The 25,440-nt window shown below is 38.0% G+C and overlaps 2 protein-coding genes across 3 annotated transcripts in view; one reads left to right on the top strand and one right to left on the bottom strand.

Annotated features, from left to right (window-relative positions):
- CD226 (CD226 molecule) overlaps positions 1-10,807 on the top strand; it is a 44,474-nt gene extending 33,667 nt beyond the window's left edge. Inside the window, 3 exon segments of the mRNA XM_064674505.1 lie at positions 1,913-2,245; positions 9,694-9,864; positions 10,749-10,807. Of these exon segments, the coding sequence (XP_064530575.1) occupies positions 1,913-2,245; positions 9,694-9,864; positions 10,749-10,807 (563 nt within the window).
- Positions 10,808-12,527: 1,720 nt separating this feature from the next.
- DOK6 (docking protein 6) overlaps positions 12,528-25,440 on the bottom strand; it is a 265,261-nt gene continuing 252,348 nt past the window's right edge. For both annotated transcript variants that reach the window (XM_064657745.1, XM_064657736.1), the window contains one exon: positions 12,528-24,108. In XM_064657745.1, coding sequence (XP_064513815.1) covers positions 23,935-24,108 — 174 coding nt within the window. In that variant the 3' untranslated portion in view covers positions 12,528-23,934. The remainder of the gene's footprint in view (positions 24,109-25,440) is intronic.

The raw sequence follows: 25,440 nt of genomic DNA, 5'->3' as shown, positions 1-25,440 counted from the left end.
GCTATGAAACAAACAGGACCAGAAGGATGGACCCAGGAGAAGATGGGGAGACCTCAAGGCTTCTGAAGAGAATGTGGACAGCAGTAGGGCTTGCTCATAGTGCAAGATGACAGCAAAGACTGCACAATGAAGAAGGGGAAGACTTCTCTGGAAGGAATATGCAGTTTACTCTAAAGCAGGCAGTTGCTGGAATTTAGAGGTCTGAGAAAAGGATCTGACCTCAAAGAATATGACAAATCAGAGAGAGGATAGATTTCAATGACGTTTTCATTTACTTCCCTAGAAGATCTGAATGAATCTACAGATCTGCATCTGCTAGGTATAAAAAAATTACCTGTTTTAATGCAGTGAATTTTGAGGGACTGCACTTCAACAAACATATTTTGCAAGTGTAGAGTCCCATCATAGCAGTCATTTAGTCTAATTTAAATAACACTTAGACTTCCATGAATAAAAATTTTTGCTGGAACTAGCATGATAACTTAAATGATTATCCAGCCTTGGCAGTCAACTTCAGTAATAGAAATTTAGCTGTCTTTGGCAAGCTGTCCAAGGAATCAATTAGCTTCACTGTATTGCACCTTCTGTTTAATTTAGTGAATTTATTTCTCTTCTGTCCTTGTCTGTCATTAACTTTCAGTCTCTTTGATTGCAGTCTACATGGATCTTTAAGTTCTTAATAATTTTCTTTTAGGTAAACTCATTAGACACAGTTCCTTTTGTCTTTCAATATTTCAATGTTTTAATCATGTTTCTGGTCTCCAAAGGCAGAGGGAATGTAATTTTATTGTACTGTGTTCCGTTGATAAAAAGTTTCAGGTTAGACTTTTTCATTCACTCTTTCACAGAGACTGAACAAGTCTCTGAAGTTACAGGCTCCCACAAGGGACTCTTTCCTGTCAACATTAATGGAATAATTTCTTCCTAGGTCAGATATTTACTTTCCAGTTGTTGCCACAGATAGAGGCAAACACATTAAAAATATACAGTAGTAACTTCTTTTGCTTAAAAACATGTAATAAAAATAAGGATCTCACTGAAGAACTTGAAAGATTAATGATTTTACAATGTAGGATAAACAGTCTGATCATTAATCTTTTCCAACATTAAATTCTTCAGAAAGATGACAGTGCTAGTCCTAACTTACAAGACAAAGGCATTACAAAGTTGTTAGAAATCAAGTGGCTCTGAATATCAGAGAAATTGACAATCTTTCAATTGAAGACTTTTAAAAATTTATTTTCCTTATCTGTAATCAGTGAATTATATTACTAAAACAATAACAGAGCAAGGGGATTTCAGTCAAAATTGTTTGAGATATAATATATCTATGTTTTCTACGTGATTGAAGTCTTGAATTTGTCTGGAAGTCTTTCATGCCACAGACAGACTATCATAGCGGTTTTTCACAAGTAGAGCATATGAAGAGATAAATTTTTTTTTATTGAAGACGTAAGGTTTGTGAATGGGGGAATTGCAGTTCATAGGCTGGAATGACTTTTAACATAATTTACTAATGCATGTCCTGAGGGTCACATCAAACCACTTTCTTATGATAACTAGTGTGAAAGCAGAACAAGACTATCACAAATTTAATTAGACTGGCCCCATAATTTGTGCTGCTGAATTTCTGAAATTGTTAATAGAACATTCATGTACTCGAAATGCATAGAAATAGCTTTCTTGCAGTGTCATCACAGCCCCACAGTTCTATAAACAGTTTTATCTAAATGTACTCAAAAATATAGCCATAGATGGGTATAAATGATATTTTTCAGCATTTCAGATTATTTGAATATCTTTCTGCTGTAAGTCAATTTCATTAATATTTGCCATATAGGAATTGCTGATATTACATTTCCCTTGAGTCAGTTATAAGTAGGTTTTTGTTGAGTTTTGTGTTTTTCAACAGATGCTTTTGAAGTGTCTGAGAAACAAAATAATACCATGTTTACCAAAGCAGGAGGAAATGTTATTTTTTCTTGCCTTTATAAAATTGGAGATTTGGTGCAGCAAGCAATGTTGGAAAGGATTAAAGCAAATTGAGTAGATATTGTCATTCTGTGCAACTCTTCAGGAAAGCAAAGCTTTGTTTCAGATTTCAAAGAGCATACACCGGTGGACTGTTCTCATCAGGCAAACTCCAGGATTTTCTTTTGAAACATTGCAGCCTCTGACTTTGCAATGTACTGCTGTGTAGCTGCTGGAAGAAACGAAACCTATGTGATGAGTTCTACTGTGGCTGGTAAGTAAAGGAAGAAGTGTTAAATGTTTTCAAAACAGGACCTTCTGACGCATTAGCACTTTTACCCATACAAAATAACTCTTCAGTAACAAGTGAGGATTTATTTAAGTACTGTGTTCCAATTAGCAGGATGTAAAAGACAGCAAAGTTAACAATCTCATTTCCAAAGAAATAAGCTGGCTTTAAGCTCGTCTGATCTCATTATAGGAGTGTAGAACTGTTTGTGAGCAACTGTTTTGATGTTAAGAATCATAAAATAGAATAGAATAGAATAGAATAGAATAGAATAGAATAGAATAGAATAGAATAGAATCATAGAATCATTAAGGTTGAAAAAGACCTCCAAGATCATCAAGTCCAACCTTTGACCAAACACCATCATGTCAACCAAACCATAACACTAAGTGCCATGTCCAGTTGTTTCTTGAACACTTCTAAGGATGGTGACTCCATTACCTGCCTGGGAAGCCTGTTGCAATGCCTGACCACCCTTTCAGTGAAGAAATTCTTCTGATGTCCAGCTTGAAACTCCCCTGCTGAAGCTTGAGGGAGCCTCTTGACCTATTGCTAGCTGCCTGGGAGAAGAGGCTGATCCCCACCTTTCTACAACCTTTTCAGGTAGCTGTAGAGAGTGAAAAGGTCTCCCCTGACTCTCCTTTCCTCCATGCTAAAGAAGCCCATCTCCTTCAGCCACTCCTCATATGACTTAGAAGAAAGAGATGCTTTGGAAGGGGAAAGATTGCCTTAGTTTGCAGGGAGAGGTGGGCATTCTACCAAAGAAGGCACGAGGGAAATTCCCTGTTAGCTCAGTGTACTGCAGGGCCCTGAGGATGAGACCTGTCCTTCAGTGAAGGCAAAGAGCACACTCACAGTTGAAAATGTAGAATTTTGTAAACTGACCTCTACTTTATTCAGGTAGGGGGTTTCCTCATGGAGCTCTCTCAGCTTTCTAGGTTTTGCTGCAACTATTGTCACAGTTAGCTTATAATGGGAGCTACATGTCCCCACACACAGACCCAAGATTTCTCAAACTGTGTGTTGAATCCCACCTTTATGTTTACTTTCTGTTATGACTCAAAAAAAAAAAAAAAAAAAAGAAATAGACTTGGTTTTGCTTCTTCTCTATAGAACATGCTTTGAAGACATGATTCTTGTACCACCCCATTCCTTCTTCTGTTGCTGCATTCAGTTCAGCTTTCATTTTCCTGGTAATACATGAGTGTTAGTAGACATCTCTTTGACAATACTGTGTCATGGGGTGTAAAACTGCAGAATATATTTAATCCATGATTAGGTTAATTGAGAAGTGAAGGCTGTACTTGGAAAAAAACATGATGACCTGTTTTACTCTGAATACTTGACCACAAAAATCCATGGAAGTGAGCAGAATGTGAGAATAGAGGAACTAAGAGAATAGAGAAGAATAGAGAAAACAGGACAAAATGTCCTCTCACCTCTGACAATTTTAAACATTGGAATTTCAAAATGTTGCCTGAATTGATATAATCAAGCATATCCTAACTTTAGAGCAATAGGAATATTTTCTGTTTACTTTAGCTTCCATCTCACCTGGTGACACAGCTAGTGAAGTCTCTCACAGGCTCATGAGTGACTTACTCTTCTTGATCCAACAGTTCTGGCTTAAGTAAACCAAGTGGTGCCAGGGACCTGACACACTATTTTTATTATGTATTTTCTACCAGTTCAGTCATGTAATTTTCTTTGGCTTAGCATTACAGCTGAGTCACACTGTAGCTTGGATTTGCTACCAAGCTCTTCCAACGCTTAAGTCTGTTGGTGTGATTCTGCATGGGAAAAGCCAGAGATTTTTAAAATACTGAGTCTAGGTGGTGAGAGGAGAACTGCACCGTAAACAGTAATATAGAAAACTCTGTTTAGGTTGAGACATGGTAAGATAAAAGATAAGAACCCTTTCTTTCTTCTTTTTTTTTTTTTTAAGCTGTTTTTGAAAAGACCTCAAGAACTTTTGAAGAAGAGGAATCTTGGTTGAAAAGCAGTATTAAGAGCACAGGATTACTTGCAGAACTGATAACAATTCAAAAACTGCTGATTCCAAGAGGTGGTACAGTAGAAAGATGCAGTTTTCTTCTTATCTAAAGGTTAATATATTTTTGCAAAGAAAAACAACATGGAATGCCTGTGAAGAAAAAAGGGAGAGAGGAAGGAGTAGGTATTCAAGCATTGTGAAAGTACTTCTTGCAGTTGTATCAGCAGAAGTCAGCATGCACTTAATATTTTTGAACATTAGTGAAAATGAAACCATGACATCAATTAATTATCACTAAGTTTATCGATTCTATCCCACTAAATGTTGTGATTTGTTTTTCAGAAACAGGAATTTCCAGCTGAAATTGGACATCTGCAAATATTTTTTTACCTCAAAATCTGGAACATATAAGGCAATGTGTATGTAAAAAAGTGTAGTTTTTGTTGGACAACTCTTATATAAACAGAAAGCTGAGTATTAGATAATTATACAATGTGTTCAAGAGACCTGGGATTCATTTCTGATGTGTTCTTCATCATATCGCTTCTTCTAAAAATTCTATCAATAGAGAGATTGTTCATGACACCAGATTTCACATCTGAACCTGTTTCTGTTTTTTTTCTTACCATGCTTTTTTCTTTGAGACAGTCTTTGAAGAGAGGAAGCACACTTATAATTCATATAGTTTTGGTAGATGATTCAGAAAGAAGGGGAGATGTCATATGAAAGGACTGAAAATTTAGCAGGATTGAAAGATCTAAACATCCTGAAGACCTAGACATTTTTAGGGAGATTTAATAAGTTTTTTTCTTGCCTTAGCAGAAAATGGGAGAGAAAGCTCTCTTGGACAAAATAAAATAGAAACATCTTTCTGTGTGTTCCCACTAGATCTGAAAAGGTGGTTGGCAGTTGTACTTACATGTATGTTTAGGGAGTCGGAATTACATTTGTACTAGCCCTTTTACCAGCATTTTTGCCTTCCTCTACACACATTCAAGTACCTTCACATCCTTCTAAATTTGTGGGGCTAAGAAGTACACATAGGGCTCAGAGTGAGGTTTCACCTACACTGATTACAGTGGGATAATCACCGCCTTTAATCGGCTGGTGTTGCTGAGTTTGATGCACCCCAGGATGTGATTTGCCCTGTGGACACTGATCACTCACGCTGAGCCTGCTGCTGACCAGCACTCCTACATCCCTTTCTGCAGGGCTTCTTTCTAGCTGCTTCTCTTCCAGTTTATACTTGTGTCCAGAATTATTCCATCCCAGGTGCAGAGACAGGATGGATTTGTTTCTTTGACTCACTAGATGGGTGACCTTATTGCAGAGGGATATCAAATTAGTTAAACAGGACTTTCCCTTTGTGAATGCATGTTGACTGTGCCCTTAAATGTCTTTCAGTTGCACCCAATAGGATCTTCATAGCATCCAGATGAAAAGCAGGGACTGTTTATCCAGTCATTGGGGGTTATCATATTGCCCTTGTGAGCTGGGAGGAGCTCTGGGCCATAGGAAACAGCCAGAAGGTAAGACTGCAGTAAGGGGGTGAGCAGAACCAGGATAGGAATGAAATTAGCTTCTGTCTTCCTTCATGCAATCATTCAGTACAAACACTAGATATCAAACCATGTCTGTGGGTCTCTACTCAACAAACCACTGTTCTCTAGGCATGAATGCATTTGTGCTGGATTTCTGCCTTTCAGTTGTGTGGAAAACTGTTTCAGTGATGTCTAGTTAGCACATCACATGTGCCAATCCAGCAATGCATGCGACAAAATACATGAAGGTCTTGACAGTGAAGTTCAAATCTCCTGTTAAAAGAAATAACTGTATGACTCATCAGTGCTCCCTCCTCTAAACCAAAGTTGGAGCACTGGAGGTTGAAAACCTTCCTACAAAAAATTTTTGCACACTTGCAGAGAAGATACCAAGGCTATGATGGGTTGTCCAATATTTAACAGAAATTGTACTGATGCTGGAAATATACTTAATAATCTCCTGTCAGCATATCACCTTTGTTGAGAACATAAGAACTAAAGAGACACATGACATGCATCTGACATGTTTCTGCAAAAGCTTGACTGGGATGTTAAAGTCAGTAATTACAAAAGGTTTTGTATAGTTAAAGAAAACAAATGCCTAAGGAAGGTTTTGCTCACTTCAAGTGAGAAAAGCATAAGGGCTTTGAGTTGTTGTTAGTTAAAAAAAAAAAATCTATTAATTTTTCTCATCCAAATTTAACTGACAGTTGACAATCTCAGCTCTCAAACTCATTAATTGAGGGATTATTATCTTGACCTGATAAAACTGAATGTGAAAATTCTGAAAAAGAGTAATGAAGTCTAAAGCAGTTAAACTGAAGGATGGGGATGTTTCTGAACTCTGCAACTCTATCCAGATTCACCCATCCTTGATGACAATTAAATACAAGACTTAAAAATTTTCCCTTGTTACTTATATTTCATATTTCTGTAAGTATTCACTGGCACAGATAATGATTTTCTATGGTGGATGGCATAAAATCTGGGAAAAAAAGACATTATAATTTGGATATAACTATATGCACCATCCTGTCATTTTAAATACACTGGAGCTGAAAACATTCTGGAAGTAGAGTGATTTCATATGTGGTTATAACACAAAAGATACTGGTTTTTGTTATCAGACAACCTTCTCTGGAGTGTCACATACCTACAACATGTATACTTCTGAGAGAATTTTCTTTCTTTTTTCTTTCCAGTAAAATAACACTGGAATTCAAGGATAAGGCTCTTCTGTAATCAGTATTTTTCGTTATCCCTTCCAGTGAGGACATTAATAGTAAAAAGGAGTATGTTAGCAAGCCTCATCTGGTATTCAGGATAGCCAGATAAGAAGCTGTGAACGTTTTTGATGCAGGAGAGAAAAGCCATCTGGTGATGGCTCAGAAGTTGGTTAGCTGGGATTATTGTCATTAGTGGTACTGATTATTTTCCTTTGCCTGTGAACTAAGCACATAACTTTCTTGTCTATCCAGAATTGAAAGTACCTTAGGGCAGCTGTGGTTTCACCTCTGTACAGTGAGAAGAATATTAAAGAGGAACTACACCTGAAGACAGTTTTTTAGTCCCTGTTCACCAATGGATTGCTGAGGATTTGAGCTGTGGGTTACCTGCATGACTTTGATAATATCACCTCTGTTCTTTCCTCCAGTTTTTCACCTCAAAAATGAGTATTACCTTTCCACAGACTTGAGCACTATAAGAATATATTGGCTTACATCTTGAAGCTATTGTTTTGTTTGTCTCTACCATTTAGTTATTATGTGTTGCTCCTTAGTTTCATTTGAGACTATTCTGGGAAGTATTGAAAACCACCTAAAAGACAACTCTGTCATTGGTCACAGCCAACACAGCTTCAGGAGAGGAAAGTCCTGCTTGTAAAAGCTGATTTCCTTTCATGATAAGGCAAGCCACCTAGCTGATCAAGGGAATCCAGTTGATGTAATCTTTTTGGATTTCAGTAAAGCTTTCAACACTGTCTCTCACCATATCCTTCTGGAAAAATGTCCAGCAGACAACTGGATATATACATTATGTGGTAGGTGAGCAATTGGCTCATGGCTCAAGCACAGAGGGTGATAGTGAATGGGGTAATATCAGACTGGTGATCAGTCACTAGTGGGGTTCCACAGCGCTTCATCTTGGGCCCTGTGCTCTTCAACATCTTCATAAATGACTTGGACACAGGACTCTAAGGGATACTAAGTAAGTTTGCAGAGGACACAAAACTGGGAGGAGCTGTTAACTCCCTTGAAGGCATGGAGGCCCTGCAGAGAGACCTCAACAAATCAGAGGACTGGGCAGTCACCAACCACATGAAGTTCAACAAGGGGAAGTGCCAGATACTGCACCTGGGACAGAGCAACCCTGGATGTTTGTACAGACTGAGGAATGAGTTGCTGGAAAGCAGTGCCACGGAAAGGGAGCTGGGGGTCCTGGTCAATGGCAAGTTGAATATGAGTCTGCAGTGCCCTGGCAGCCAGGAGGGCCAGCTGTGTCCTGGGGGCATCAGGCAAAGCATCACCAGCCGGTCAAGGGAGGGGATTGTCCCACTCTGCTCTGCACTGGGGTGGCCTCACCTTGAATACTGTGTGCAGTTTTGGGCATCACAATATAAGAAAGATATTAAGCCATCAGGGCAACAGAGATGGCGAAGGGCCTTGAGGGGAAGCTGTATGAGGAGTGGTTGAGGTCACTTAGCGTGTTCTGCTGGAAGAAGAGACTGAGGGGAGACCTCATTGCAGTTACAACTTCCTCCTGAGGGGAAGAGGAGGGGTGGGCACTGATCTCTTCTTTGTGGTGACCAGTGACAGGACCCAAGGGAATGGCCTGAAGTTGTGTCAGGGGAGGTTTAGGCTGAATATTAGAAAAAGGTTCTTCACCCAGAGGGTGGCTGGGCACTGGAACAGGCTCTGCAGGGAAGTGGTCACAGCACCAAGCCTGACAGAGTTCAAGAAGCGTTTGGACAATGCTCTCAGGGACATGGTGTTACTCTTGGGGATGGTCCTGTGCAGGGCTAAGGTTTGGGCTTGATGATCCTTGTTGATCCCTTCCAGCTCAGCACATTCTGTGATTATGTGAACTTTGAAGCCCTCTGCTGAACCTGCTTGAGGAGTTCCATGTCTCTCTCAGGAGTCCAGAGCTGGACACAGTACTTCATATGTGACCTCACCAGGACTGAGTAGAGGGGCATTATTGCCTCCCTTTACCTGCTGGCAGTACTCTTCCTAATGCTTCCCAGGATTCTTCTTGGCCAAAAGTGTGCATGCTGACTCATGGACAGTTTGTTGTTCATGAGGACCCCCCACATTCTTCTCCACAGAGCTGCTTTCCAGCACATTGGCCCCCAGCCTGTACTGGTGCATGGGGTTATTCTTCCCCAAGTACAGGACCCCTCATTCACCTTTCTTGAATTTCAGACAGTTCTTCTCTGCCCATATCTCCAACCTATCGAGGTCCTGCTGAAGGGCTGCATGAGACTCTGGGGTATCAGCTACTCCTCCCAGCTTTTTGTTACCAGCCAAGAACATTCACTTAAGTAGCCTGAGAGCTTTTATTAACCATATATTGAGTCACTTATGTATGAACTGCTTTCTCACCAGGGGAGGGAAGAAGATAAAAAAGGATTATACAAGGTATTGCTATTTTTTCCATACCACTGTGCTGTGTTCACTCACCTTTGGTCATACCAGTCACAACTTTCCTAAGACCTAGTTCAGTGTAACAAAAGTGTTTTAGAAATGAGAAAATTGTGAAGCCTGAATATTGAACATGAGCTGTCATGGAATGATCTCTTTATATAATCATTGATTTTTCAATTTAGTTTGTCATAAAAAGTTCATGCTGATCTATATTTATACAAAATACTAATCGTATTTATTACAATCATATATTAGCAACTTGGGATCACAAATGGTTTATTACCTATATAGCTGGAGGAATTTCTCCTGCTGTTTTGCTGTTAGTTTACCTATTGATCTTCTGCATCATTACTGTTTTTTCAAAAAAGTTTTATGAATGTGCCAACAGCTCATCCTACTATTCTATTCAGAACCAACTAAGAAAAGGTATATGTGAAAATAAAATTTTATCATCTAAATTTTAACCTTGAAAAAATTAATCAGTTCTACAGCCTATGAAAAAAGTGACATTTTCTCTTAGTTTTTTTTTTTTCCCTTTTTTCATCTTAGAAAAACAAATGGCTTACTCAAGTTTCTTAGTCAGGTAAATGCTTGCTGTGGTATTAGCTGAAACATGTTAGGGAATAATATTGAACTAGGCATAGGCTATTCTTATTTTGTGCACAGAGGAGGCCAGGTGACATCTTGAGGTTTTCTAGATCTTCTAACATACTCACAGATGGATCCAAACTAATAGTTTTAATCATTATCTAAGTTTGGTGTATTCCTTGCCAAATATTGCTAGTGGTCTGATCCAGAATCTCTCTGCTTCCAATGAAAAGAAATAGTGAGCAGAAAATCTATTCCTTCCCCTGCCACAACATATGAGGCCGCTGGAACTTTTGGGCAAAATATTATTGTATTTCCCCCTGAATCAAAGGGCCTTTTCAGGTGAGTCCAGGCTTTTATGAAACAGTGTCAATCTTATGCATGTTACAGTTTGCTAGTCCACCTGGATTTTTATGGTATTTATTGATTTCTGAGGGAGTTTCTGACTAAGTGTATATCTTCAGAAAGAAGAGGAAGAGGATCATAGAGGCCTTATCAAAAATTTTGTACTCTATTCAGACCTGGGTAAGGTCACCTGTTGAGATGGAGTTACTCATGTTTCGTACTGTATATTTATTAAGACCTTTCTCTTCTGTATTTGCTCTTTATATCCCCTGAATCTTATAGTAATCTTAAAATATATAAATAGGAAAAATTGAAGATTTCAAAGTATGATTACTGCTATTCATTATTTTTGATGAATACTTTTCAATGCTTTACAGGTACATTTAGAGATTCTACTCTGTTCCGTGTTATTAACAAATTACCCCTTTTGATTTGATAGCTTTTCTATTATTTGTGTGTTATTAATGTCTTCTGTCCTCAAGTCACTACTTGTAAAACTGAAGCAAAAAATTGTATGCTATGATAACCTTTGTCTTATCTATTTCTTCCAGTTCAGCTTCAACATAATTCTTTGGGACAGCTGTTTCACTGCTTCTCCTTTCTTTTTGTGTTGCAACAATCAATACTTTGGAACTCTGAGTCTTTTCTTTCCCCCTTAATAACCCTATTAAAGCCCTGAAATTTAAAAGAGGAGAGATAGGAGTCCATTTCACTGCTTCTGCCTTGTCCCTTCCATGCCCTAAGTTATGTTGTGTTTATGGAAATGATGCTATTCTCACAGTGTATATGAGACTGGCTTTCCACCTATTTTCTCTCAGATCTCACTCCTGTATGAGCTGGTGGTAAGCTCCACTGCCAATATGTCCTTATAAAGCCTATTTTTCTCATTCTAACTGCTGGGTCACTGTTTTACCAGGATGAAGCTTTTCATCCAGCAATCAAAGTGCTTCAGAAACCACCTTTCCTGCCATGTCAGTTCACCCAGGCACTGTCACATTAGGTTGTCATAAGACTGATGTAGGAGTGACTGCGTCGGTACCTGAAGTGTGGATGCGAGGGGAAGGGAGCATTTCACTGGTGCTTTACCAGGGACCTGATGCAGGACAGCTGGGAAATATATTCAAATTGTAACTTCTTTTTTTCATATGACTTGAATCTGAAATGTATTCATAGAAAACAAGAAGACAAAAAAAAAAAATATTGATGGTTGAGAAAAGTACTTCAACCTTTTTTTTTTCTTTTTAATGTTCTGCTAGCCTGCTAACAGTTATAGGAGATCCAATTTGCATGGCATGCATAGTAGGACAGAAGGAAGAGGAGAAGAATCATCACTCGAGTAGACAGAGATTTAAGTTAACTACAGAAATGCCTCACACAAACATAAGAAAAGACCATTAGGTTCTTTCTTAAGAATGAAGTAATCAAAGCACAAGCCTTTTATTTGCAGCAAAGACTTTATTTTCTTTGCACCAGCAAGATGTGGAAGGTCAAACTGACTGTGCTGAGCACTGCCTGGGCTGCTTTGGCTGTCCAGTCCATCTGGGCCAGGCTATTCCAGGTGTGTCAGTGTTGTATTGCAGCCTGCAGCATTAATGTATCCTTTGATTCATATGCAGAATTAGAGATTATTTGCACTTCTACAATTTAAACATTTTTACGCAGTAGGTGAACTCTTAAGTATCAATTTTAGAACAGCTCTGATGTGCAGAGAGGAGCTGCATATGTTTACATAAAGTTAATTCAGTCTGAGAAATCTATGTGTATGAGGAGCTTATGTGACAGGGTGAGAAAGAAAATGTGCTTGATGTTGTCTATGTCCATGATTCTTGCATCTCAAATTGAGAGCTCTATAGAATAATAAATACCCATGATTTTCCACACAGAAGGTGTTATTTTGCTGCTGGGCAAACAGTACTATTCAGCTGACAAAAGCAAATATATCAGAGCTCCTTGAACCTAGATTTAAAAGTATGCACAGAAGCTTGGTATCTGACAGCTGTGTGGTTTTACAGACTTCTTGCCACTCATCACAGTTATTTCAGTGTTTTCTATCTGGGGATGGAATAGAAGTGTAGCCCCTGCTTTCCTCTCTCCCTCCCTCAGTCCCGTCCACATCTCCCCTCATGCCCAGAAGAAAATAAAACATGAAGACTCTGTCACTTTTAGGCTATATTTAATAATTTATTATAAGGTTTAGTTGCACAAAAAATAAATGAGAACATGGAAGGTATATGAATAAATGATGCAAAGCAGAAAAAAGCATGACTGAGAACATTTACAAAACAATACACATACATATGTAGTTGTATGTGTGCATATGTATATATTCTGCTGAAAAATACAGAAGAAATCACACAGAAATTGAACAAACAGACAAATAAAATTTAATCCTTAAAGAAACAGAACTAGAAGGCAGACCTGAGAATTAGGATCTACACATCTTTTGGCCTTTTACAAATCTGCTGAATTACTGAGGACAGGATCCCAGTAAATGAAGATGTTACCAAGATGGCTGATAATCATATATGTCTGCATACTACAAACTGTGTGCCTGGCCCACCTATGCTTGATTCTCCTTTTCTCTTGAAGTGTACTTAAAAGTGTTGCTGGATATGGTGTGGTTTTGTTTGTTTGTTTGTTTGTTTTTATTTTTTTTTGACAGGGGCTAGTGGTGGAGGCATCATAAGTCTGCCTACAAATCAGATACCATTTCTACTCAGCTGGTTAGAAAGGAAGCTGACAGAGAAAAGCACATTTTGCATTGCCTTCTCCAATGGAAAGCTTTCTTCACATGCACAGTAAAATAGGAGTCTAGGTTCTTCTGAGAATAACATGGACACAAGGCTTCTCTTCGCTATTTGAGCAATAATAGCGTCATTCAGCTAAAAACCTAAAATCCTAAACTAAAGTGTCCTTTCAACTTATCACTGAAGACTTACATTGTTTACAATTTCATATGCCATTAGAAAACACCTTATTTTGGTTTTGTGTACTCCCGAACAAGGACACACTGCAAGGGATGTTTTTTGTTTTTTAATTTCACTTACTGAAGGTTTTAAGATATATAAATGCTTGCATGTGAAGTTGATGAGGATACACAAAACTGTACTACTAATAAGTTGGTTTATTTCCTGAGTTATCAAATGTCATAGCAGATAATTCTAAGTTGTACACAGCTTTACAAATAAAACCTTTTAGCATTGGGTCATTTCTTATGATCCCATTGATATTAAAATGTCAAAATGATAATGCAATGGATTTGATTACACAGAGGTTCTCAGTTGGAATCCTGACACAGAAATATCCATAAGCTGAGAAGATGGTATTGTTTCACTGGTTATAGAGACAATCAAAATACATTCCTACTTTACTGAGGGTAAAAAAAAAAAGGGGGAGAGGTTGAAGTTAAGTACCTGGAATACCAGACTGTTTTGATTATTTCTGGTAATGCCCTTATTTTTCCCTCTTGGCACTTTTAGCTTGTCTTTTCAAAACAATTGCTTATTTTTGAGATTTCAGGAAGAAAACAAAATCTGTAGTGCGTACCTTTGCAGGTATTTAATCTGTTTTAATTCAAATTCTGCAGACATATTACTTCTAACAGGATAATCCACAGTGAAAATCACATCACACATAGCATAATAAGAACAATATATTATTTTTTTTTTCAAAAAACAGACCCAAAACAACAGCTTCATTTTTGGACCATAGTAATATCAGTGAACAGCAGCTGAACAAGAGACTGATACAATTTAAAACCAAAACCAAAACAACCCAAAATGTATCGATATTCTCATTGGTTTAAAAACTAGTAAGCTACACACAAGAGAAACTTCCAAAAGTTCAATTTGAAATGCAATATTAAAACTCTTTAAATATTTTATAAATCTGTCAGAATGGCACCCAGCAAGAGTTTGTTTGCTGTTTGGATTATATAAGTAGACTTTCTGGTGTAAAATAGTACAAACTATTGTTTATTGCTGTTTAGTTTCAATATTTACCACAGATTTGTCCTATCCTTTTGGAAATTTTTTCATTTCTTTTGAATAAACTTCATCAACTATAATTTGGAAATTTTATTTTGAACAATTACTGTGCTATTTCATGCTGTACCATTCGATCAAATACTTAAGAGAGAGGAAATAAATCAAGGAAGCAGAATGACATAACTATGGAAAGTAACCAGCTCAACATACTATCTAAACTGCAAAATAACTCTGTGATTGTTTTAAGGTCTTAGAAACCTTGATGAAATGAAAGAAATATAGTAAAACATATTGTCATTAAAAACCCGAGTCTTGAACACCTTTAAGGGTATTCTAGGGTAACTGCCTTCTGTGTGACTGGAAAATGAAAATCTGAGATTAAAGAAAAGTAAAACCTTTTCCATAAAAATAAAATTAATCTTTTATGCTGGGTCAAAAAGGTAAACATTTGAGTTCAATGTTTAAAGGACAATTCAGTACGACTACCGCCTTTAAAGGGTGTAAACTCACATCTCTTTGAGAAAGACTTCTGAATGTAGGAAAGACAATCACCAGTTTGGATAAACAGGATGAATAAGAAACTCACAGTTTATGAAAGGAGGTGAAAATTAGAACCTGTTATCTTCTTTTTTTCATTTCAGATACATTCCTTTACCTTAAAGAGCTTCTCTGACACTAATATATTCATGATACTGCTCTTTCTGCTTGTCTTCTGCTCTCCCATGGCTGTGCACCTTGGGATAAAACAATAAGTCTGTGAGGAAACAGACTGCTTTAAGGGCTGGACCCACCAAGGAACACAAGAAGCTGGACTCCAAACTCCTACATTTGGCAGGGTAGTCCTCTTTCTGACCTGCACCTGCCCTAAATTCCCAGCCACCTTTTCTGTTAGGCCCCTAATTTTTTTCAAGAACACTCAGAAATAGCTTGTTCTAACTGTGCTGTGCAGCTTTACCACCTGCCTCCTCCCCAGGACTAGGGGACAGGAGGAGAGGACTAAGGCAACAAAGCAGGCAGAACAGTTAAAGTATAGGTGCTACCAGCATCTGTTTGCTCATGAGAGATCCAAATAAGAAACCTTACTTCAGAAAAAGAAAAGATGTCAGATTTAGGGGATTGTTCAGAGGATTGATTTCACTACCAAATTAATGTCTAGGGTTTTTTTCTTTTTTTTTTTTCTTTTTTTTTTCTTTTTTAAGAGATGATGAGGATTTTTTGCAATCATAAAGATGCCAGGGCACCAGGACTCTGATTTTTTTAAATCTTATGTGCATCATGCTCCTTTAAATCTACTCTGTTATTAAGCTATGTGAAAGTTCAAATCAATAGTATTTATTTACAGTAGTTGAAGCTCTGCCTCAGTGAGTACTCCCTCTCTAGTACTCCTAGACTTATTTCCTTTAAAGCTGAGATACTCAATAAGAGTTAACCCCCTAAATAGCTTTGTAAGCCTGATACTAAGGGCTACTTCCAAAACCAGCTCTGTCTGTCTACAAGATAGGTGCTAAAATGTTCTTTTAGGCTGCAGTCCCCAGGAGTAGAAGCTATACATCAAGTTCTCAGACTGTATTATTTGAGGTGTAAGTAAGGCAACTTAAAAGACCTTTCCAACACTCACATATTCCTGGGGAACTGTTCTGGGCTGCCTTCATAACCTGCTTTGCTGGGGTGTTGTGTCAGGGTATGTGGGCTCAGGGTGGTCACAGTCCCTTTGATATCTAGTGCAAAAGGTTCCACCCCAAAGCTAGAGACCCACAGTAGTCTTCAAAACACTAAAATGGATCAGGCTTTTCACTATCACATGAAATGCTGGTTCATCCAGCACCCTATCTGCCAAATCAGCTAGGAAATGGGAGACCCTGGCCCAGTTCTCCCCCAACCTGCATCAGACATAACCCCCCTCTCCCTTGCTCCCTGAAGCGGCACAGAAACAACTCATATTTTAAGGATGGAGAAGAGCCTGCAGGGCTTGGTAGGACATTCCTCCAGCAGGAGTGTCCTTGTGTCTGCTTTTGCCCATAACTTTTTTTTTTTGTTCTTTTCTAATTGTAAAATGCATTAAGAGTTATGAGAAGAAGATGAGCACCTGGATAGCCATGGGATAAAGACATGATGAGTCTGCCAACTCTTCTCAGGAACATTGAGATAGCCTCACCTGTGGGAGCTCAGAGACTACTGGGGCAGGCTGCCACCATGCCACAGTACTGTGCCACTGCTCTGACTAGTTTCTTGGCCCTGATTAGGCTTGATTTGTAAAGCTGTAGATTTACCTTACTATCTGTGCTATAGTCTTGCAGTTATATATCTCTACATACAACTTAGGACATAATGTTTGAGTTAGAAATACCAAAGGAAATGCATAAAGCTATCTAAGACAAGTTTCTAAAGAATAATACGTTTATTACTTCCACACTATCCACATTGTTAGCTGGTATAATTAGATAAAATAACTAATATGAATTACTAGCAATGGCTGATGTATTTCTTCCAACCTTATGCTTGCTTAAAAAGAGAACTTTTTATTTTCAGAAAAAAAAAATCTCAGTGGTTCTAAAGGATATTTAAAACTTCTCTTAAAAGTTTATACAACTAGGTTGTTACATTAAATAATTCTTTTGTAGTATTAACCACTAAGTTTTATAAAATGATTTAAGTGATCAATAGCTTATCACACTAAGGTATAGGCAAACAAATACACAGTATCTTTCCTTTTTCTTTTTTTTCCCAATACCTTTCTCTATTTGTGCTGATGTCTGTATGTGTATTTGAAGAGAGAAATTTGTTAGAAATATTGACATGTACTAAAATTAATTCCTTTTTCTCTCTGAAATAATACTCTGAAGCAGATATTTATTATTTTCTTTTAAATTTCTCTAATTTACCCAACAATGGTAGAATGGGAGGAACTTTCCCACAGAACTCTGTCAAATTGTTCTGTAATTAGCTAAATAAAGGTTGAGCACCTATGTATGTATTTTTATGCAACATAAATGCAGATGTTGCTTTTATTATCCAGAATTTGATCAGCCGTGAAATCATATTATTCATAATAGCTGGCTGCAGTAACTTTCACAAAGCTGTGTGATAACAATGACAGTGCATTGTGCAAAGTACTATTTTTCAAGCATCTATATTGCATAATGCATGTTAGGCAGACTGGCACTTTGTTATTCCAGCCAGGTGAGGGAAAATGAGACCAGCACTCCTGACTCCATTGTTGTAGAGCAAATCTGTGCTATGAGTTAGACTGAACACAAAACATTGTTTCCTGCTCCTGATAAATTCAGAAGAAGTTAAATGCTCCAGGAAACTGTTTTGCATTCAACATGGCCCATTGCTGTGTGCTTAAATGTCTGTTAATTTCTCCTAATCTTTTTAAAGATTATAGAATCTGTTTGTATTTTTGTTGATTTCTTACCCTGTTTTTCATTTCCTTTTAAAAAATTCTCTACCATAATGATGCTTTTCAAAGAAGTAAAAAGAAATAAAAGCTTAGTGTGTTTCATTCTTTAGTAGAAGTCATAACACTTTTTTTTCCTGTATTGTCTGTTTTTTCTTACAACCATCTTAAATCATACAATTGATACAAAGCAGTTTTGGATATCTCCTGTCATCTATTGAAACTCAGGAAATGCAACAACCAACACAAACAAGGATAATTTTACTTTACATCATTTATTCTGTTGCAACTATAGGAGCAGTGATGAGAATAAATATTTAACTGAAATCTTTATTTTTGCTACTGGTATGGAATTGCCAAAAGAGCTGATTAATTTTGTGCTATTTTCTATGCCCACTGTTGTCTTGCTTTCATAAAATTTCAAAAAAAGACTGAAAACAATGTGTAGCCTAATTAAAAATTAACTTCATTCATGCCAAATATTCTCACAGGAAAAAATCTACTGTAGAATGTATTAATACACTTGACAGCCCCAGGACTGTAAGAGAACATAGTAAATCTATTTAACCTCATGAGCATTTCTGTAACAAAGAAACAAAAAACCCCAATGAAATTAATTCTTTAGGATTTTGAATGTGATATTTAAAAAGATTAACTTCATATTAGGGAGCACATTATTTTTTGAGCTTGCATTTAGTTGAAAAGGAAATACTGTCTCCATTACAACTTGCAATATCCATAACAATATGGACATTTTAAAATGCTTTAATTATATTTAATCATACTTAAACCTCAGTTCCTTTCATATCTGTTTTAATCGTGTCTGTAAAAATCTGCCGAGCTGCATATGCACGTAAAGATGTGAAAAGCATCTCTGGAAGGTGAAATTTATATTTTCTTTAACAGCACCAATTCACCAGCAGATTCTACTACTTAGGTTTCTAAGCATAATGCCATTTAAACAATTGCTGAATATACAGCACCTTCACCCATAACCATTTATTGTCTTGTAAGGACCTGGACAGAGAGACAAACTTCTTGTTACAAAAAGTGAGTCAATATTCTTTGACATTTCTTTCATTCCACCACATGCCTATACTTGTTTCCAATATACTGTACCTTTTTATCTAAAACAAAAAGGGAAGAGCATTTATTGACACTATCAAGAACAAACACAGCACCCTTCATGGAGTGCAAGAACTGCAGAATTCATATATCCAACCCTACATCCAATCTTTGATTTTAAAGTTATGCCATTGCAATGGTGTTGCACAGTCATTACCCTCTACTTACAAAATATAAGCAGGCATACTGACCAGTAGTCTGTGATGAAAAATGTAACATTCTAATAGATCATGTTGTGTGATAAGTGTGTTTGGAAAGAGTCACAATTATTTGGATGATGTATGGAAAAATGAAACTTTCCAGTGCTGTTGGATGTGTTCTTGTAATCAAACAGCAGTTTTTCACACTTTCTCCACTGTCCAATGTATTCTGTGTGTGGATAAAAACCACACTTACTCCTTTGCAGCAGGTATAAAAAGGAACACAAACACACTCTTATTAAACACTAAAGTAGAGATTAATTGGAATTCATTACTCCTTCCTTTTTAGGAAGAAAATAATTCTTTCATGATAAAAAAATAATTATTTCATGATAAAAGCACAGCCATTCAAGAATCTTATATTTTCTCACCCTGCAGTTTCTAGGTTACCAGATGAAAACTGGTACATGTGGCTGGTGAGCTAAGTCTGAGTTAGAGGTTTATATGCTACAGGCTGATGGTCTTTGTCAATTCCTAGAGACTAAATATCTCAAAAAACCCCACTACTTCTCATAGCATTGCCCATCTGACTGGAGAGCTGAACATGCATGAAGTTAATTCATTTTCTGATAAATTCAATAGAGAAATATGATTAATGACCCATCTTTTTTTCCTCTTTGCCATAAGCAGGTAAAGGTCTTCACAGACTGCCTGCACGTAGCAACTTCTAAATAAATGGGTGCCTGAAGGCTGTATTTTGTACTTAAATTATTGCTATAGAGAGCACTTTAAAACACTTTTGTCCTCCAATACTCAATTTCAATCCCTCCTTCTAGCAAAGTCCTATTATCCTAGAACAAAACTTGATTAGAGTTTTCTGCTTTGCAACAGGATTTCTATGCATGTGTTTTGAAATGAAGGATTTTCCCAAAATGTCATGGTAGACTTTTTTCTAAACAAAAAAGAGCAGCTATTGTCAATGTATAACAAACTTCTTTGGTTTGTCAATATATTTTCAAGCTTTACTTGTAGCTTTTGTGGAAAAAAAAGAAGAAAACAAACCCAGCAAAAAACCCCAGCAACAGAACTTTGCATAGACTTGATATATGTGAGGATCTGGAATCACAGCCTGTCACAGAGAGTAATGCCTAAATATTTACTCAGTAAAACAGCAAACTCCATGCAACAAGAAATTCTTCTTTCTTTTCCTTTACATAGGCAGATAAAATTGTTTTAAATTAATATAACCACAGACGATTTAAACTATCAATAACAACATGTAGCTGTTTAAAAAATGAGACTATTCAAGTTCCTTAGCACCATTTGATGATTTATTACCAGTCTCTTTCAATTTCACCTTTTCTGCACCAAGTGACTTGAAAATCAAAAGTGCCAACATGCATCAATCTATAATATTCACAGTTAAGATATATTAGTAACTATATTTAGTAACGCTGTGTGCTATTTGTTCATAGAGGCGAGTATATTGTTATCAAGGGTGATTTTTAAAAAATGTAAGTCATGGTTATAGTTATATATTCATAACACATCCTCAGAACTGAAGTGAGAGAAAGAGCCTTATTTTATTTCTTCTATTTTATAATGTACTAATGTTAAGTTCCATTTGTACCAGCTGCACCTGGTTACCACTGAAGACATTTTGTTGCCCTCCATCTCTTCACAGCTCATTAGCTGAAAACAGAGAGCAACTCTTGGGTCAGGAGCAGATGTATTATCTGTGTGCCTTGCACATGAAGAAAGCCGAGACTTGAACAGGGTCCCATGGGGTCCCTGGGTCTATTTAAAGGCCATTGTAGTCTCTAGGCAGGCAGCTCTACCATGTGTTCCAAAAGACAGTTTTCCTTCTGGTGGAAACACTAGGAGCTGTACCAAGTAGTCTCAGTGGGGCATCACTTAGATTATCAACAGGCATACGCCAGGAATAAAAGCAATTCCATGAAAACAGAATTTTCTGGCAAACTGTTGGTGCAGTGTCTGCCTGGTTCTCATGGAGCTTTTCTGAGGAACATTTGTGGAAGCTATGTGAATACACTAATGTTACAGCAATATCATCTTCTGTTCTGGAATGGCACTAATGGCAGCATCCAATGGCTGCTGAATACCTTTGTGCTTCAGGTGCCAGGTTTTCTTAGACTGTGTTGCAGGACACTGTGAAGTTGCATCGTTATTTTAAACTTCCAGTGTGCTTGTGTTTAGTCTCCACAAGAAATAGGTTCCCAACAAGTCAGATATGCTTTTGATTGGTTGTGTTCTCCAGCTTTGTCCTGGAGTTAAATATTCTGTGTATTGCTACAAAATGAGACCTCACAGTTATTTTCTGAATGTATGAGTTGAGAGGATGGTTTGCAACTAAAGCAAAATATTCAGTAAAGCTGCTATACACAGCCAATCCCACCTCCTTCCATTTTTTTCGTGTTTTCTTTGAAAATAGCATCTACATTTTCAATAACTACACAATATTCATGTACTGCATAGGAAGACAGCCACAGACAGCAATCGTTCCCCAGGAAATGGAAAGAGCACATTATATAGATCTTATGTTTTTTATCTAAACACAGTTAAAGTACTAGGTTTAGGATTTAGGTAAGTTCTTAAAGTTCATGGGCAGTGGAACTATAAAGCAGTTCTGGTATTCTGTTTAGGCTTTTCCCCACTTTGGGACTATGTAGAATATGTAATTATTAAATGCCCAGTATTCAAGTCGCAGATGAAAATGGACACAGCATTGAAATCTGTAGAACATATTGAAAACCTAATACAAGGAGTTTTAAAGAAAATATGTATAATTTTAGGGCAAGTGGAAGAATCCCAGTTGCAAAAGAATAAAAATAACTGACCAGTTCCTCAAAAGGCATATACTCGGCAAAGCTGCATGGAATAACAGAATTACACCAGCAGGATATCTATCCTTTCATATCACATTTTTCATTTAACATTTGCAAACTGGAAATTTTCCCTAAACAAAATGTCAATCAAATTTTTTTCTTAAATGAAAGTGTGAATGAAGCTTCCTTGATGGGTACAGCTCAGAGAGCACCACAGGTACAGCTCCCTGACAGCGTGGGAGAGCAGTTTTTCATTTTAGCTTATCAAAATACTCTCTGCAGGGAGCTGTTCTATTCCTGAGTATGGCAGCACTGCGAGAAGGAAAAGAGGTAGCAAACAAGACAAGGAAAAAGGGGAAAAAATAAATAATGGTGATTGTGGTGGGGTAGAAGTGCTCCACTCAGGCGGATCACAATGCTTTTTTTATTCAGCAGCTGTTCACTGAGGTGTAGAAAGCTGTAAGTCTGCAAGGTCTCTTTGCCTGGAAAATGGTTGGAGAAAAGCTGAACATACTGTATCAGTAAATGTTTAATCAAAAGCAGAAGTTTCTTCTATACCTTTTAATACATATATCTATATGTGCATATATAAAACAACCCAACAGCATTTTTCAGTTAAATTATGGTACATAAACTCTATTGTTTCATTGGAAAAGAGTCTACATGTCTCCTCCTTGATACGTTTCCTCAACTTGTCCTGAGAAACAACCAATGAGATGAATCCCTCTGGTAATCATGGCAATTGTTTCACACTGGGAACAGAACACAAAGCTGCTCAGATCATACAAGAGGGCAGATTTTTCTCCTCACAATTTCAAACATTTCAGGGCATCGTGAGGAGTACATAAATGTTTGATAACACTTACAAAAATCTAAATGTCCAGGATAGATAAAACTCCTTCCCCACTTAGAGGTATGCCTTCCAACTTATTCCCTCGTTACTGATTACAAACACCTACTACAGTTCATTTTTCAAAGACGTCTTCCAAAGACAGAAAACTTCCATTGAGACGTACTCATCCTCCTTTTGAAAGTAAACAGATTCTTGACACATGATCATACAAGATACAATGTGCATTTAAAACAGAAATTTGAGAAGGAAACGGAGAAAATCAAAGTAACGCTGACCAGAAAGACAAGACCAGAGCTCAGCTCTACCATATCTGGCCAAGCTGTGGCACAGGCGGTCGCCAGCTGGGGATGTGGCCCACTTTTATTTGTCTAAAAAACAGTTTTCCCGCTTTTTAAAGTCAGGCTTGCAGGCATGGTTACCTAAATAATTTGCAAATAAGAAGACATCGCAGCAGCTTTGAGAACAAGACTGTGCTGCTGACATGGATATTCACAGCTCTCAGAGGCATCACGAGAATTGCACTGGTATTAGTACACGATGAATTTGTGCCCCGGGAATTTAAGATTAGAGCTGGACCAGGCAATAACCTTACCTTAACACATCAAACCCTATTCCCAACAAAACATATCAGCCTGATATTCTAGTATGTGTTGGTGTCTGGCTCAAAAAACACCCAACCACCCTCTACAGTAGTGAGTGAACTTGCTTGCTTCTGAAGGTGACCCCCAGAGCACTGATGCTGCATCTGGAGTTGGTGACATTTCAGTGACTCCAGTGGGAATCAGTAGGCTGCAGCAAGGACCTAAAAAGGTTACGGGTGAAGACAGGCTGGCATGCTGGTGGAGGTGGGAAGGAAGGCCCCAATGTCAAATGCGCCATCGTGATGGAGCCCCAGAAGGAACCTTCTCCGGTCATGCAGAAACCTTCACATCAACCAACACAGTTTCATTTGTTTCCACCACTTTTTCACAACACGAACATGTCCCCCTTCCTCCCTCCCCCCAGCCCCCCAAACCCCTCCTTTCTGAACATATTGACAAAAGGAATGGCAAAATAAATAAATAAAGACTTAGCCTCTGCTTCAGGGAAGCCGCCTCTCCAGGTTTCTGCATTGGCGGTGACCCGGCTGGAGCTGGTAGGCATCAGTTTTCACGGCAAATGGTGGGTGTGGAGGGGGCCAGTGGCTCCCTGGCCCTGGAGGCAGGCTCCAGGCTTAACTGTCTGTCTCAGCCGGACGCCCCCGGCTGTCATTGCACCAGCCCCGAGCCGTAGCTGAAGGCATAGCTGCTGGCCAACGAGAGGGACTGCTGGTGCTCCTCGTCCTGCTCCGAGGGGTAGCTGGGAAATGTCTGTGCCCGGGACACCTTTGCTGAGCTGAGGCTGTGCCCTGGAGGGAGGGAAGACATGAACACAAAAGATGTAACTGGGCTTGAAGCCTTTCACCACCGACATGGACTCAGACGGATGAAGTTCATACAGCCCCACTGTGCCAGGGCACCTGGAGAGCAGCCACGCTACACTGGGCCCTCCTGGGGCTGCAGAATTTCCTGTGACTGAGGGCACAAGTGGTTGACAGATTCCCGGCAAAGGCAGAAGATCCCAGATCCAACTCAGGCATAATTTAGGGTCAGAAGTTTTTTAAAATTTCAGTGTAACATCTGTATCTTTTCTACTCTGTAAGTCTCAGTCATGTTAGAGCTGACAAATGCTCCTCTTTTTTATCTGAAGCACTGCTTAAGTGGCAGAAGTAATGCCAGAAGTTTCAAAGGGATTAGTCCCACAAATGCCGATTCTTGTACTTACTGTCTTTCAAACAGGATGCAAATTTATCAGGTCAACACAGCATCATTGTCATTTCAAAATGCACTGGAGGTGGAATATGGTGCACATGGCAGAATACTGGTTGGGGAGAGGACGTGCAAGATGTTTTTTCAGATGGGCTTGTAAATCTCATATAACCATGATTTCCATTAACAAGATGGGAAACCATGTGTGAAAAGCCAGTGACAAAACTCAGATGACTCTTATGACCTAATTCTGTAACTCGATAATTTTCCTATCTCAGAATACCCTTTTGAAATTGAGATTTAATTAGTAACAAAAAGTAAACTTCCAAAGTATATATCTTCATGCAACCTATATTGTCTTTTTATTTTTGAAATGTATATTGAAGCCTGGATTTCAAATGGTTCTGTGTAATGCTTTAAAAAATGTCTTTAAGATATGTATTATCTGTAGGAATGCAAAATCATATTTTAACTTAAACCACAGAGATATAAAAAAATAGCTGCGATGGTATAGACACAAACAGTAAAGAATATAGCTCATGTTGAAATCTTTCAAAACAGTTAGCAGCTTTCTAGACTGGCCCAGTAGTGCTGGAACCAAGAATGATGTTCACCGGATTTGGGAAAACTTTGTCATAACTTGCATTTGGAAAAGTTTGATTGTGACATGTTACTGATTTCCTCATGAAAAAAAATCATGATTTCCCCTGAACATGAGTCTATCAGAGCAATGATCGGACCAAGAGAGTAAAAAACCTCAACTAAATGAAAAATAGAAAAAAAGGTACATCTTAGTGACACTGGAGGCAATAAAACTAGAAACTAAACTCCCACTGACATGTCAATTGTCATAAAAATCCCTTTCATAGCACAACCAAACAGAATGAATTTTTAAATGAATTTTTACTATTCATTCACTGGGTTAAATCGAC

The sequence above is a fragment of the Pseudopipra pipra genome, chromosome 1 (genome assembly GCF_036250125.1).
Source record: "Pseudopipra pipra isolate bDixPip1 chromosome 1, bDixPip1.hap1, whole genome shotgun sequence".
In the NCBI taxonomy this organism is placed as follows: Eukaryota; Metazoa; Chordata; class Aves; order Passeriformes; family Pipridae; genus Pseudopipra; species Pseudopipra pipra.
The sequence above is the reverse complement of the archived record's forward strand: the minus strand, read 5'-3'. Positions and strand labels throughout refer to the sequence as shown.